The sequence below is a fragment of the Seriola lalandi genome, unplaced genomic scaffold, assembly GCF_002814215.2.
Source record: "Seriola lalandi dorsalis isolate HSWRI2012SDOR001 ecotype SW California unplaced genomic scaffold, Sedor1 jcf7180002054544, whole genome shotgun sequence".
Classification (NCBI taxonomy): domain Eukaryota; kingdom Metazoa; phylum Chordata; class Actinopteri; order Carangiformes; family Carangidae; genus Seriola; species Seriola lalandi.
The window spans coordinates 3,402,238-3,417,508 of NW_019525097.1; the positions used below are offsets into that span (position 1 = coordinate 3,402,238).

The following is a 15,271-nucleotide window of genomic DNA, read 5'->3' on the forward strand; positions in this document are numbered from 1 at the left end:
TGCCTGTATCTGTGTGTACTCAGGTTTTTATATAAACGTGCCAGCACCTCCCTCACACTACCTCCCTGTTCTTCATCCTCCTCTTCCTACTCCTCCTCCTCCACTTTTCCTCAGTTAGGTCCCTCAACCCTCCCTTTAAGGGCCCTGGATATGGAACAAAAGCGCTTTTTGGAAAAATGGGTTTCTTGTTTTGAGGTTTTAGCTTTGTTCTGCATTCTTTCTTTCCTACAGTAATACAAGTCCACCTTTTTGTTCGCACTTTAATTTCCCATGACCTTTCCCCTTGTTCAATAAAATGTGCTTTAGTTCTCTTTCTGACTTTCTCTTCGAGTCAGTGCCCAGCTGTTATGAGTGAACAGAATATGAAAGCAGATATTTGTGTGTGTGTCTGTGTGTCAGTGTTACGGCATGATGACCTCTCAGTCGCGCACAGTAGAACATGACACTGCTAGTATCGCTCACCCAGACATCGAGAGTCCCATGTTACGGCCCTGTGTCACCCACTCAGTTCAACATACTGAGTCGTGTCATATCATACTGTTTGAAGTGTCACACGCTGAAAAGTAATATGTGATGTTTGTGTATGTGTGAAAGAACGAAAGTGAGGACAGGAACCTTACTCTCAACACACACGTATATCAACATCGTATCACATTTTGTAGTTGCACTATGACTGTCTGGAACAGATTAACATAATATCTGAAGTTTAGTAAAATGTACAGATCTTTTCATTTTGACTTTTATTACACTGTACCAGTCACTTTGAATTTCAGGATTTGATAGACTCGTATATCTCAGCTGTGTCATATTTACCACCTAACTGGGTCTGTTTTGTAAATCATAATTAAATGAAGTAAATTTTTTATGCCTCTGTTAAACTTATATCTCTAACAAAAAATGTTTAGTTGGTGCCTTTTAGGCTTCATGGCGAAGACCCTGAGTATTTTCACAAATTATGGCCATATCATAATCGTAGAGTCTCCTAGGTCTGCCAACCAATATCAACAGAGCCTCACTTAGAACAAATGGAAAGCCCGTGTTCGCCATCCTAATTTAGGGGCAGTTTACCTCAATTTAATAAAAAGAAAAAAAAAACTTTTCAAGAAGCAGTTATATACCCTTGCTTCTTTTAACAAATGTTGTCTGTCTGTGTTTTGTTGTTCTTGTATATGTTACTATCCTGACTATTTATTATTTTGTGCTTAAATGTGAACCACTGTAACTTTGTTTTGTTAAGTACCATACAGATAAATCTTTACTTTAGGATGAAAGTTACTATATATCAATTACTCTACTAATTTTCTTTCCTAAATTAATCGATTATTTGTTTGGCCCACAAAAATGTATACCAATAGTGAAAAAATGTCCATCACAAGTTTTCAAATATGTTTGTCGAGCCAACAATCCAAAACCAGTTTACTGTAAATGAAAATATTCACATTTAGGAAGCTGGAAGTAAATTATTGCTATTTTTGTTTGACAAATTACCTAAAAAATATTAAAATTGTTATATATTTCCCATCCTCAGCTACACTGTCAGCTGTCTAATAAAGGCAAAAATTGCCAAAACATAACCTCAGAAGAAAAATAAAATAAAATTCCCCCTGTCTCTGTCATTTTTGAGCAACAGCTATCCACCAAGAGCAGAGCTGAATGGGGCGCCATCTTATTCTTTCTAGCACTATGGCACCACGGCCTCTGCTGCAATGTACTGCACTCTAATAACAACAGCTTGGCTAAAAATCCCATGGATTAGCGTTAGAGACTGGGGAACGTGGCAAAAAACAAAAACACCCTCGTCCCAAAAATGACAGCAACATCATCAAAAACAACAACAGAGGACTTGGAGAGCGGCCAACAATGCAACAAAAACATATTTACCAGGCCAAAGAGAGCATCATCCCCTCGGTCTTTAGCTTAATCCAACGCACAGCCCCCCTTAAGCATATATTCATGCACACAAATTCCCCTGCTTCCCGACACACTTGAACACGGCGCGCACACATATAGTGGAAAACACACCCTCTTTTATGGCCTATTGTTCTACGGAGCAACCAAACAGCTGGATGCAGAAGTCATCAGTATCTGATCTGCTTGAGAGCGCTCCCAGCTTGTAATAGAGGATAATTAGAATTTTAATTTGCCTGGGCAAAGAGGGCTAAAACCCTTGTCTTCCCCCCACCAGGGTTTTCCTCAATCCTCCCCCTCCCTCCAGCTCTTAGCGGGCGAGTGCCATCGGTAACAGATGGGGAAAGGGAGATATTCACAGCCAGGCAGACACTTCAGAGTAAGGCAGGGGATTTTAACGCCCCCCATGGCCTGAGTCTCCTCCAGCACAGCCTTAAGACGCTGGGTGTTGGGATTAGCAATCATCCTCATGGGTGCTCTGTCTTGGCCCAGTCCTCCCACTACAGCACATGTGTTTCTCCAACCTTTTAGCAATTAAACTCTTTCATCAGCTTACAGTTGTGTGCCCAGAAGATTTCTCATAGTTTATCCTTTTTGTATGTCCATTTTAGTTAATTCAATATGGCAAATGCCAAATCTTAAGCAGTATTCAGGTCTTCAGTGGATATTGAAAGCAAACATGGGATAATCTGACTTTAAACACAAATGTACTAGACATTTCTGTCATTTTTTTTTATTAATGTAAGTGTTTTTTCTTACTCACACCTTCCACTAGTTTTCACAAAGCACTTGTGACTCTGTTTTAGTCATTATTGCTTTTAACATTTCTGAAAAACTTGTTCTCTTGAGCAAACTCTTAACATCAGACCAGTGGGAGAACAGCTTGTGTTTAACTGTGACTCATTCCCTTCCTCATAAGCACAAAACATGGTGTGCTGAAATCCACTCTGGCATTGCTTCGTGCTTTAATCAGTTTTTTTTCCCCTCCGTGTGTGTGTGTGTGTGTTTTCAAAGTTGGTATTCAATCTAGGCTGAGAGGGTGATGAAAAGGGGAGAGACGGCAAGGTTATATATCTTTACCACTCCACCATCTCTGGGTACTGAACCAGGCGTTCATTCTTTCCTTTAACAGAGTCTCTCCGTCTGTGCTAGCCCAGCCCACGGTGTGGTATGTACTGTAGCAGCCTGCTGCCTCCTCTTCCCATTGTTGTTGTACAGAGCCTCTCCCTAACATGCGGAACTATTGGTCAACCTGCCAAGACATGTCTCTTTTTGGCTTGTAATTGCTCTGGGCCACAGTGCTCCATGATGCTGACGTTTTTCTGTGCTCTTCCTCTTGCTGCCTTTCTCCCCTCCCCCTCTTCGTTCTTCTGTTTGGATGAAGGGCACATTTTCCCGTCAGTGTGTGTTTTCAGTTTCTCACTTACTCGCTTTTTTTTCTTTACCTGACCTTACCCCTCAATTTTTATTTTAGCTAAACTCAATTATTTGAAGTCATATATATTTATATATTTGTCTCATGTTCTTGTTCTAAGGTAGGCGCTGACTTCTTTTGACAAGTATAATCCCGTGGGAGAGTGAGTTTAAGTTACATTTCTTCACTGCTCTACGTTTTACAACCACTTTTTGACATTTCTTTATCTTTCCAGATTTTCTCTTCATTTTCACTTTTTAAGCTGACATGGGTTTGAGTTGTGCTATTCTCAAGGGATGCAATGTGCAAGGAAAGTGTGTGTGTGTGTGTGTGTGTGTGTGTGTGTGCATTTATGTATATCTACTCTATATTCGAGGTCCATGTTGTTGGTTGGCACTAATACGCAATGAATGTGACAAAAAAAAGCAGCAAATTACTTTTTCTGTCGATCAAATCATAGAATAATTGACTAATTGTTTCAGCTCAATGAAACATGACATCAGAACCAGCATAGTAACATAACCCCAGAGGTGCTCTGATATATTAATGTAACGTTTATCAGCTTATGTCAGCTTTTAAAACTATTGTTGGCATCTGTCCAGAGTTGTTATTATTACTGTGTGAAATGGACATTCTCTCTACAAGTGTTTCAGTTCATAGTATTGTTATGTTGGTTAAAAAACAAAATACCATAAAAGAGATACTGAATGTCTGTAAAGTTGCATATGCGAGGTATTAGTAAAAATCATGTCCGTACACTGTGCTCTTCTATTTACTGTAATAATGTATTTGGCTGTGTGTGTTACAAGGCAGGTAAAGGCTTGTAAGTGCTTGTATAAGTGCAGTAGGTGCAATGGCATGACATTCGGAAAACTAGCTGGTTTGTACAAGTTACAAGGTTTTTCTTGTGTGAGAGGGAGAGCCTAGTTTATTGGGCTTCTGAAATGATCAGGGTTTTCAAAATGGACATTTTATGGCTTTGGACTCCAACCCACAAGTTTTGTCAATCATTATCAATGATAGAGGAAGAAACTAATATAAAAGGACCCTTGATGAATTTTAGCAAAACAAAGGTCACGATGATAGCATCAGTAAAATACATATTAGTTTTAAAACACATCACTAAGTGTTTGCCTGGTGTCCAGAATACTCCAAGATCCTAAACTGGAGACTTTTTTGGAAATGCTACTTTTAGTTAAAAAATCTAGGGTTGCAATTTAGTCTGGACGGGCAAAAACAATGACACACACACCCTCCTTGCCTACTGATTGGGTCTTATCAGTCACGACTACAAGCAGTGAATGCAACATGGATAACAAATCCTGACCTTGTTGCCTTTGCTAGCAGCTGTTAAATTCTGCTCACTCATTCTGTTTTCCTTTTAAAATGAAAACGTGTTAGTGTGGATGCAGCCTTAGTTCCAGTCCCCTCCACCACCCCCTACCATCCCCAATGGTTCTATGCTGCCCCAGGGGGCTTGCCCCCCCCCGGTTTGAAAATCACTGGTTTAGACTGACCTGACTTCAGTGACCTCTGTGACCTGCTGATCTCTCTGTTAGAAATAACCCTCAACTGGGTTAGGCCTGACACTATAACTATTTCTTAGTGCTTCATCAACAAACCCCATGCTAATGCAGGGAGGCTCCTTGTGAACTTAAAAACAACAAAAACAATAGAGGATTTGCTTAAATCTACAAGAATAACTAGCTTGGCCCATTCTGTACTTAAAAATCTTGTACTTGATGAGGACATTGTCATCGTTTAAGAGTTAAAGCCAGATTATGCTGCATGTCCTTCCTTCTGATCTCATCCCTTGGTTTCCCTCATTATTTTTATCAAGCAGCACATTTACATACAGTATGTAGTTTGATCTAATCACTGTAGACTTGTGGAGTGTGGAGGAAGCTTTTGTTACAGTTAGGTTTTCAGGTACTGACAGGGTCCAGTGTTTTAAATACATGGTATGCAGCATGATTACAGAGTTTTTCATCCTTTATTTAAGAGTAACATAAATCATTGTACTGAAATGTGCTCATTCATTTGTGTTTGCACATGCCTTAATCTCTGAGAAAATCCTGCAGATGAGAGAGAGCAGTTCACAAGCTAAAGATGATGAACCCCATTAACACTCATCAGTCTTCTACAGTTCTATTGACTGCCTTGCAGTGCTCCACAAAAGATCATAACAGTGGCTAATGGCGAAAGCCTATTGTCCAATACTGCACCCTAAGGCCTTTTTTGTCCCCTGCTGCTTCCCAGCCTGGGGTCATCAATTTATCACCTTTACCACCTCCATTAGCACCATCTCCTCCTCAGAGGGCCTTTAGTTGCACTGAAGCAGTTCAGTGAACAACTGCTCAGGTCACGGTGTCAAATGGCATCCTGAAATGTGGGTGTGTAGGTTTTGTTTCTGTGTGTGAGATCAAAAGTATAGATGTGTTTGAGGAAGAAATATCAGTACTACCTTAATGCACAAACAGTGTGCATGTTGTATCCTATTAAACAAACCTTCAGCTTGTGTTTGAGACATTAAACCAGACTGTTTTTCATGGCTGGATACTGGGTAATCACAGCATATGCTCCTCCTTCTCTGCAATGAACTAATATCAGCTGATTTATCATTGCAACTCTAATTTTAATCAAAGTAGTTGTTGTGCTTTTGTGTGTGAACAGGAGATTCAGTGCGGAGGATTCGTTTCAAAGGATGTTTGTTCTTCAGTCTCCTTGTGAAAGATTTAGAAATAACTAACAACGTGGGGCTGAAATGGTTAATTGATAAATTGATAAGTCAACATTCATTCATTCATCAACTGAAAATTTATTGGCAAGTGTTTTGATAATACAGTTGATTAAGTCAATTTTTAAGCAAAAATGGCAAACAGTCTGTTGTTAATTTAGCTCCAGAGATGTGTCTTTGTCTTACATCATAGTTCAATATATTTTGGTTTTGAGCTTTTGGAGAGACAAAACAAGTCATTTGAAGATGTCAGTTTGGCTTTTGGGAAACTGGATTTTCTGACATTCTGTAGACCAAACATTGATTGTTTCATTCTTTATTTAATAATCAGCAAATTAATCAATAATGAAAGTAATAGGTAGTTGTAGCCCTATAGCAAATGATTTTGTGATTTGAGAATGATAGAATTTGAGAAGGCCAGCCCCATTATCTACACAAGTTTCACATCAATAGCTGTGTAGTAGATCTATAGGAACCAGGTGGTAAATCCATGTTTGGTTCCACTTAGCAATTCTTGAGCACACACAGCAAATCTGTCCCCATCTGAATTCAATAACACACCCTTTGGTATTACATGACTTAGTCCTGGGAGTGTCTTTGTTTGTGGGTGTTGACTTTGTTTGTGTGTGTGTGTATGTGTGTGTGTGTGTGTGTGTGTGTGTGTGTGTGTGTGTGTGTGTGTGTGTGTGTGTGTGTATGTGAGAGAGAGAGTGTGAGTGTGAGTGAATAGGCGCTCGCACATTTGAGTGTTTGCATTTAATCTTGTGCTGCCAGCTTAGAGCGCCGTTTCTCCCCGGAGATTAGAGGATGTTAGAGGCACTGCTGTGGAAATACTCTCTTTCAATCTCTAAACAGACACAGAGGCAAGACAAAGTGGCTGTTTGCAATGTTGGTGTGTTTGTTTATGTCAAGCAAGTGGTAAGGCACTGCAATAGACCATGGCTAATATGATTTTATAAATGCTCAGACCCAGGATTAAATAATGAGCCATATGGTCATTAGTGTTGATGATGGTATTATTAATGTTCTTTATTGTGGGGGTGTTTTAAATTTTATCATGTTTGCGCCTTGTTACTGAGAAAAATCACTGCACATCATGTAATTCCATTTAATGAGTCAGACAGATAAGATTCACGGATAAAGCACACACAAAATCTTTCTTTTACTATAACAGATTTAATTTATATATGATAGCCCAAAGGGGATATAAGTGCTTAGACTTAGTACTTAAAAATGTTCCACTGAAGCAAAGCCCAGATTCTTGCAGAACCACTTATCAGCCAGATCAGTACTAATAAAATTGGGCTGTCACTATCTTATGATCTCCACAGAACCTTGGTCAGTCATACTGAAAGTAAAGTCGGCCTCCTGCTGTTGTGTCTCAGTTTGCACAGGTGTCGCAATGTTATGTCAGAGTGTGGAGTTAGATTCTCTGCTCTTGCCAGATTGCAGCTCCAAATGTGTGTGTCTGTATATTGACGTGTGTGTGTGTGTGTGTGTGTGTGTGTGTGTGTGTGTGTGTGTGTGTGTGTGTGTGTGGACAGTGTTTGGAGCTGCAGGAGTGCAGCACCAATTCAGATAATTTACTCTTTCACTGCAATGAAACACACACACACACACACACACACACAAGAAGCTGGCGTGACATTGCAACATCATAGATGGAGCATGGGAAGGTGGATCAAAGCACAATTAACTTCAGGTCTTCTGCTCATCCTGTCTTTATTGGCTGGCTTAGAGCCTCAAGTCTGTCATTAGAGCCAAGTAAACAAGCTTTGCTAAAGAACCAGTCTCACCACCGGAGAGATAGACCAATGTTCGTGCGAGATGAACACTGTCTAATGACCAGAAGATATTCTAGGGTAATTAGATCTATATGAAGCCCCTTGTGACATTTTAATCCACTGTAGGCACTTGAGATATTCTCTGTACTTCACAGCATGGCTGTCTCTACCTAACTTGTCATGTTGATACAGTGCTTCTCTCTTGCCTGTGTAAAATGCAGCCTAGTTTCAAGTAACAATACCTCTGAGCTTTAATTATCAGCTCAGCCTGTCAACTTGACAGTTTCCCTGTGAAAAGTTGTTTGACCCAGTGGCAGCTGCCTGCAAAGGAGACCAGCAGACATTTTGTGTCAGTGTAATGATAGAACTGCACAATATCCCAGCAGTCCTACATTGATGTAATACTAAAAATTTTAGAGTCACTGGAAAACTATCAAAGTTTTCTATTAAACTTTGATGGGGCCAGCCACAACAAACACACTATTAGTGATTGTAAATACTTGGTTTATTTGACGTAATATTGGTACATAATTCTTCAAAAACCTAGACCACGTGTGAGACAAATTGTCCTTATTTCCCCAGCAGGCCTTTAATACATGGAAATCCCTGCATAAATTGAAAACAAAGATGCTACATATCCTGTCTACAGGCAGTCTCAACTCCGTTAAGGCTACTTACATACCTTATAATGAGCTTGTTAACTTACATTATTAAAATATGGTTCAGATTCCCAATTTGCCTGCTGGCCTGCAGCTGGTAGTTCCTTACATAAGCAGCCAATGATCATGAGACCTGCCTAGAGCCAGAGGAAGAAGCTTCATATCTTACTCTTGTCCTGTTCAGGAAGCAAAACCTGGAGTGATTCTATCATTTAGGCCTTAAAGCAACCAACTAATTCTGACTATTTTCACTTGTTTCTGTGTCTTCAGGTTGTGCGCGGCCTCCCGGCGTGCAGCACGGAGACCTGCTGAACCAGACTGAAGCTAACCGGGGATCTTTTGCCCCGGGCACCCTACTGACCTACGGCTGTGAGCCAGGCTACACTGCAGATGGACCCACCACCATCATTTGCATCAGTTCCGGAGCCTGGTCCCATCAACCACCACGCTGCATCAGAAGTAACGGTGACCGAAATTCAAAAATACATAGAAACGACAATCACAATATGAGCAATATAACTGAGCATTCCCTGAAAGCTTCTTTTACTTTTTAAAATGGTCATTCTTGGCTTATTATGCTTATATGCAAGTCTAATTTGTCTGTGTCTGAGAAGAAATAACTCCAGCCTATAGAGATCCCTTATTATAACTGCCACCCCATGTACTTATACATGGGGTGGCAGTTGTAATAAGGGAATAAGGAATTTCCTAAAAAGTCTGCTTTATGGACTTTTGAGGTTGAGCATGCGCTCTAACAGACATGACTGCATTGAAACTGAAATATAACATCAGTTCAAGAGCACGCAATATCATAACACAAACAGTGAGGTTGTCCTTGAGAGCCAGCAGGGAACACTGGGAAATTTCAGCTAAATCTGAGCATTTATTAAACCACAGGAATCAACCCCTGACCACAGGTAGAAATTACAGCCAAACACATTTTCTGTACACAACAACAGCCGTGATTGTTAAAAATCTCTATTGCCTCCTTATCTTCCCAGTGTGTGCACCCCCCACTGAACCAGAGAACGGGGGCTACCGCTGTCACCCATCTCCCTGCCACCGCCTCACCCAGAAGACCGTCATCGAGTACTTCTGTGACGAGGGTTACGCTCTGAAGGGAGACTACAAGTTCCTCACCTGCCAGAACGGCGAGTGGGATGGTCCCATGCAGATTAGCTGCCGACTAACGCAAGGTCCTTCACCTCAGCCTCCGTGTACCTTGTCTTTGTTTGTAGTCAAACATGGCCTCATGCAGGAAATGTAGTACCAGAATCAGTGAACCACATTCTCACGTACTCTCTCTCTCTCTCTCTCCTTGTGTCCCTCAGACAAAGAGCCATCTTCTCCACTGGGTATACCGGCTCTGTCCATTGTGGCATCCACAGCAAGTTCTGTGGCACTCATCCTGCTTTTAGTGGTGCTATTTGTTCTTGTCCAGCCAAAACTCAAGTCCTTCCATCACAGCAGGTAAGATACACACACATTGCTACATTCTTACCCTAAATAAATACCAAATCCCTCAACTTCACCATATCTGTATTGCGACGCCAGACTCTAAATTTTATGTCAAATGAATTGATCATAACCTGTCTTATGCCAGTGGTCATTAGTTGCTGATTTTTATGAAAACTGAAGACAGATTCCAGCTTCTTACATCCCAGATCTTACTTTGGTTGTTCTGGCTCATCATTTCAGTTTCACATTTTTTATAGTTATAATAATCACACACTAACTCCGCTCAGCATATCTTTACACAATCACGTGCTGACTGTATGTCTGCAATAGATTTGAAGCTTAAAAAACACACACATACACACTTTCAGCTGCAGTATTGTGCATGGTAGTCAAGCTGTTAAATGACTAGTCTGGACTATTGCATTGTTGAATCATCTCTTCCCTGAGATGAGCAACAAAAGTATTGTTGATATCCTGCCTGCTAAACACCTCTGATCCTCTGATTTTGTCTCTTGTTTGCATTAATGGACTCCATCGTAAAGTTGTTCCTGACACGTCTCCAGACCACGAGTTAAATAGTTTATTAGTTTTTGGGTCAGACCCTTCAGCCTCCACGTTGTTCTGAGTGTACTTAGTTTTCTATTTGACTTTAATGAAAAACTTGAACATGTTGAAAATAACTTTTTTTTTTTTATCAGCCTTCTATCTCCACAAACAACCTCCCTGTTGCCAGAGAGTCTTAAAAAGTTTTAGCTTTGTTTGCTCTTGAAGAACACTGCCCTTTTTATATTTGCTGCTGTATAACTACCTCCCACTATGTTACAAATTAACACAGATGATGTTACTCGTCATTCTTTCCGTGGACACACCTATCATCCAGGAGTTTTGGTTGAAACAACTATGTTAAGTTGTCCACATAAGATTGCAACTAGTTTTACAAGTTGGCATTTGTTAAGTACCTGAGAAATGAAAGTAAAACTACGAAACAGAAGTTAATCTCATCACAGTCACTAACCACCTCTGCTGTGGCTCTGTGATAAAAAGGCCAGAACGATTTGATCTAATGCTCATTGGCACTCTCGTTGATTGTGTAGTGGGCCTGAGGGCTTAGTGCAGCCTTCTATAAAGGGATTGTACAGTCAACACTAATCACCTCCACTCAGAGGTTCTGATGTGGCACGCAACACACATGACTGCATCATGCCTTTCACCCTCTGCCTGGTGTCATGATCCACCTTGTCCACATTTGTCTTTCTATCAGCCTCACTCTGTCTTTGTCTCTGTGCATCAGGAGGGAGCAGGGAGTCTCAGGACAGGCCAGTTCCATCATGGTGGAGGGTGTCCAGGTGACACTTCCCTCCTATGAAGAGGCTGTATACGGAAGCAGCGGACCCTGCGGTGCTTCTGGTCCTCCTCCTTCTCCACCACCTCCTCCTGCTCCTCCAGAGTCTCGAGTCCCCATCGTGCTCTCTGAGGGGCTTCCTCAGGGGGCCACGGGAGGCCAAGGCCCCAGAAGAACCCGCCACCACAGAGACTTAGACTTCTGTCTCCCATCCACCTCCTCCTCATCATCCTTCTCCTCCCGCCGTCATGCAGAGACGGTGTTGGTACATCAGGCCCCCTCTTCCTCCTCCTCCTCCTCTTCATCATCATGGGCTAGAGAGCACCCTGGGGGTGCATGTGCAGGCCCCCTACCTCTCCGTAGAGACTCTGAGAGCAGTGACCAGAACAGTCTGCTTTCTGTCACCTCTACGGATGAATTTTCTGATGGTAAGAGGGAATAGTTTGTGTTACACACACACACAAGGAGAACCCAACTGATCCAGATATTATTATTTCAGGTAGAAATTCTCAACCGTGATATATGAGCTGATATTCATTCTTCTTTACCCATAAGCATACATCATTTTTGGCAGGAATCCCTTAATTTGTTGTTTTAAATAATTATAACCGACGGATGTACTAAGCAGAACAGTTAACAGTTGAAAAATAAACTTTGGTGGTTGATTGTTAAACACATCGTCAGTATGCCAGCACTGTAAAGTCCTGTTACCTACCTTGCCCACCTACATGCTTTTAGCAAGTAACAGCCAGTTTATCAGTCAAGCCCAAATAACAAGACACACAAAGTCATTCAAACTCTTTCCTCGGTTGCCAAGGACTAGTGAAGACAAAAAACTCCTGTCAGGAGTCATTTTATTGGCCAACAAAATCAATACTTTTTAATAGACATGTCACCCCATTTTCAGTGTTATTTATTGTGTAGACTCAGGTACTGCTCAAGATGTTCAGTAAAGACAAACGCAGTTTTAATTAAAAACACTCTCTGTATCGGATAAAGTTTGTAATTAACCATAAACTTACTCACCACATTCACATAATTGAATAATTTCAGCTAAACATTGAAACTTTCCATGCATGTAGTGGTAAAACAGTGGGAAATGTTTAGACAATAGCATTATGAGTTGTCAATAAGGAGCCTGTCTAATACAGGACTGTGGCTTTTTTATTGGCACTTTTGACATAATTTTTGAATAGACAAAACCACTGACTGCAAATGACTAAAACATTTAAAATCAATTTACGCTGAAATGTTTCTGGTGATGGAATGGAATGGATTGCTGTTTGAGAAGTATGAATACCGTGACTGTGTGGTGGGTAGAGCACTGGCTGCAGCTCTATAGCCTCTGCTCTATTCTAACGTCTGTTCTGTTTCCCTGCAGATATTCCCCTGCTGAAGGAAGCATGAAGCTTGCCAGCCTGCTATCAGCATTGGCAGCAGAGCCCCTCTTTCACTATCTGTCACTGCTGACCAGGACTGACTGTGGCTGTCAACCTACTTCCCCCGACTCCCCTCAGCAGCCAGCAGAGAAAATACTAGAACTATGCCCATTCCCTATTGCAACCTCTTCTACCATTGCTACCCATGCAGAGCAAAGCCAACAACCAACACTCACTGCATCATAAGCGGTGATGGAGCACCACTGGACCCAGCTACTGGATCAGACTAAAGACAAGTCAGACAAGTGGGGCCAGCTCAACATAAATCCTGTAGATCCTATGTATATGAGTAAAACATGCATACTGAGTCAAGGTTGTGTACTATAGGCTATGTACTACCATACACTTGCCTCCTCCCAGGTGTAGTTCTCTATATTAACATTGCTCGCAATCGAGACACGTCGACTCTGTCTGGGATTACTGTGGATAAAAAAAAAAAGAATAACGTGATGTTCGCTCCTGACGCTGTGGAGCTCAGAATCAGAACCGTGTTCCCGCTGTACTTGAAAAGTTGTGAGTGATGGGCTGGGTTTTTATGGCCCTCTTTGTGAATGCTGCATGTTGTTTTTAGTTATTGCTGTCACAGCACAGTCCGAATGAAGCATGAAGCCTCCTCCGTCTCTCTCTAGCTGTCTAGCTATCTGTGTATCCGGTTGGCGTCTAGCATATGGATTAGTGGGATTGCGAACCACTTCACATGAGCTAAAAGCAGGGTGCAGCATTTTACGAAGCACCATATCACAGCTATAAAAATACCTGCTCCTTTCTTTTCTGTTGCCAGCTGCACTCAGTATCTGGAAGGTGCTGCTTCTGTCGCATGAGTGGGATTGATTGGTGTTTTGGTTCCAGGACTGTGCTACACATCTTACTTGTATAAGGAAAGGGAGACATGATGTCACATTCTGTCTGAAAGCTGAGGAAAGGGTTGTCTTTGAACATGGTGACTGGGCACACTTACAGGTTGTTTGTGTTTAATTTTCTTCCCACTTATTTATTGTTTGGTGTGTGGCTCAGTTTGCTCTGAGTTGTTGAATCTGAGTCCATGTATGTGTGTGTGTGTGTGTGTGAGAGTGTGTGAGAGTGTGTGTCTGTGTGTGTATCTTTGTGTGTCAGCTAGGCAGGAGAGGATATGTCCTCATATGGTAGGCCTCGATACAGCCATTTCCTGATTTGCCTCTCTTCAGATCAGAGGCTGGCTTCACAATGTCCCCTGTCTTTCACCATAGGAAAATATCCCTCCCAGCGTTGAATTAGTCACATGAACAAACCAGCGTCACTTCAGGCAATGAGTCCACTACACAATGTGTGTATTATTCATGCACTCTCAAGCTAGAATATTTATAATTTTCTGCTGAATGGCTGGAAAACACAAGTCTCCTTAGAGGAACTGGCTCTCGCCTACCTTCACACTGAACTGAAGACTCTCCACTTTTGTGCATTATTGACACAACTGCAACTGGTTGCAGTGAAATGATAAAGTTTTTGTTATATAGCACCCCACCCCCGCCACATACACTCACTCACCCCTCTAATGCCAAGTGCAAAGTTAAGAGAGAATCATGTTATTTTGTTAGAAGTCATCCTCTGTTTTCATTGCCACTTGGAAAGCTTTGGTGGTTGAGCTGGTCACCGTGGAAACGCATGACTCAGATGGATCCTGAGAATCACTTTTCAAGCTTAACAGCTAAGAAAAAACACAACACGACGACCTGAATTTCTGTTGTCAATTTTATTTGGCATTCGTGGCTGTGTGTCATTGTCAACGGCTACATTATTAATGCAAACAGAATGTTGCCTTAGACTTGTACATTTTCTTTTTTTTTTTTTTTTTCTGATGTATAATCTTAAGCCTCCGCGTTGGTTGCTTTACGATATTGCAACATGTTCTTTTTTCCCAATGGCCTTACTCTGTTCTTTTCTATTCTATGCATAAACTGTCTTTGTGTATTTATCAATGAATTTACTTCTGTTGTGGTGTGGACACGACTAAACGAATGTCCATCCCTCTCTGTCCTCCCCTAGCTTTTCCAGCTACTGTGATGATGATGATGATGATGATGATGATGATGAACCTATAAGTACCTATATTTCACTATTCCTTTGCTTCTCTTTTGCTACAAGGCATTAAAAAATGATGGGATTGAAAAGAAAAAAAACTGAAATTAACTTTGCGTTCAGAAGCACTGTTGTACAGTGTTGCTTCCCTGAAAATAACAGGTTAAAAAAGTACACATCCTGATTCTTAGTTTCAATGCTTTCAGCTTTGGTTTTCCCTCTGTACATGGCAATGGGTGTGAAGATAGTAATTTAATATTTGTATAAAGTTTAATTTAATTTTACAGTGTGTATATAACTTTCTAATTAAAGCTTTCTTTTGAATGTGGAAGATGATGTGTCGTTTGTTTAAGTTCATGTCAGACTGTCCTCCGTGTTGCTGTGTTATTCTTACTGATTTAAAGTACGCATTTTCAGACTGAAAGTTAGGTCTGTGTCTAATGTACAAGGACATTTCCAGTAACCATCAACTATG

At 41.1% G+C, this 15,271-nt stretch overlaps 1 protein-coding gene across 2 annotated transcripts in view; it reads left to right on the forward strand.

Moving 5' to 3' along the window:
- susd6 (sushi domain containing 6) overlaps window positions 1-15,127 on the forward strand; it is a 32,920-nt gene extending 17,793 nt beyond the window's left edge. The window contains exons 3-7 of one of the 2 annotated variants that reach the window (XM_023415067.2): window positions 8,773-8,961; window positions 9,504-9,698; window positions 9,834-9,972; window positions 11,252-11,730; window positions 12,684-15,127. In XM_023415067.2, coding sequence (XP_023270835.1) covers window positions 8,773-8,961; window positions 9,504-9,698; window positions 9,834-9,972; window positions 11,252-11,730; window positions 12,684-12,709 — 1,028 coding nt within the window. In that variant the 3' untranslated portion in view covers window positions 12,710-15,127. Of the gene's footprint in view, window positions 1-8,772; window positions 8,968-9,503; window positions 9,699-9,833; window positions 9,973-11,251; window positions 11,731-12,683 lie in introns of both variants that reach the window. The other variant, XM_023415066.1, reaches the window with a different exon arrangement.
- Window positions 15,128-15,271: the final 144 nt, after the last annotated feature.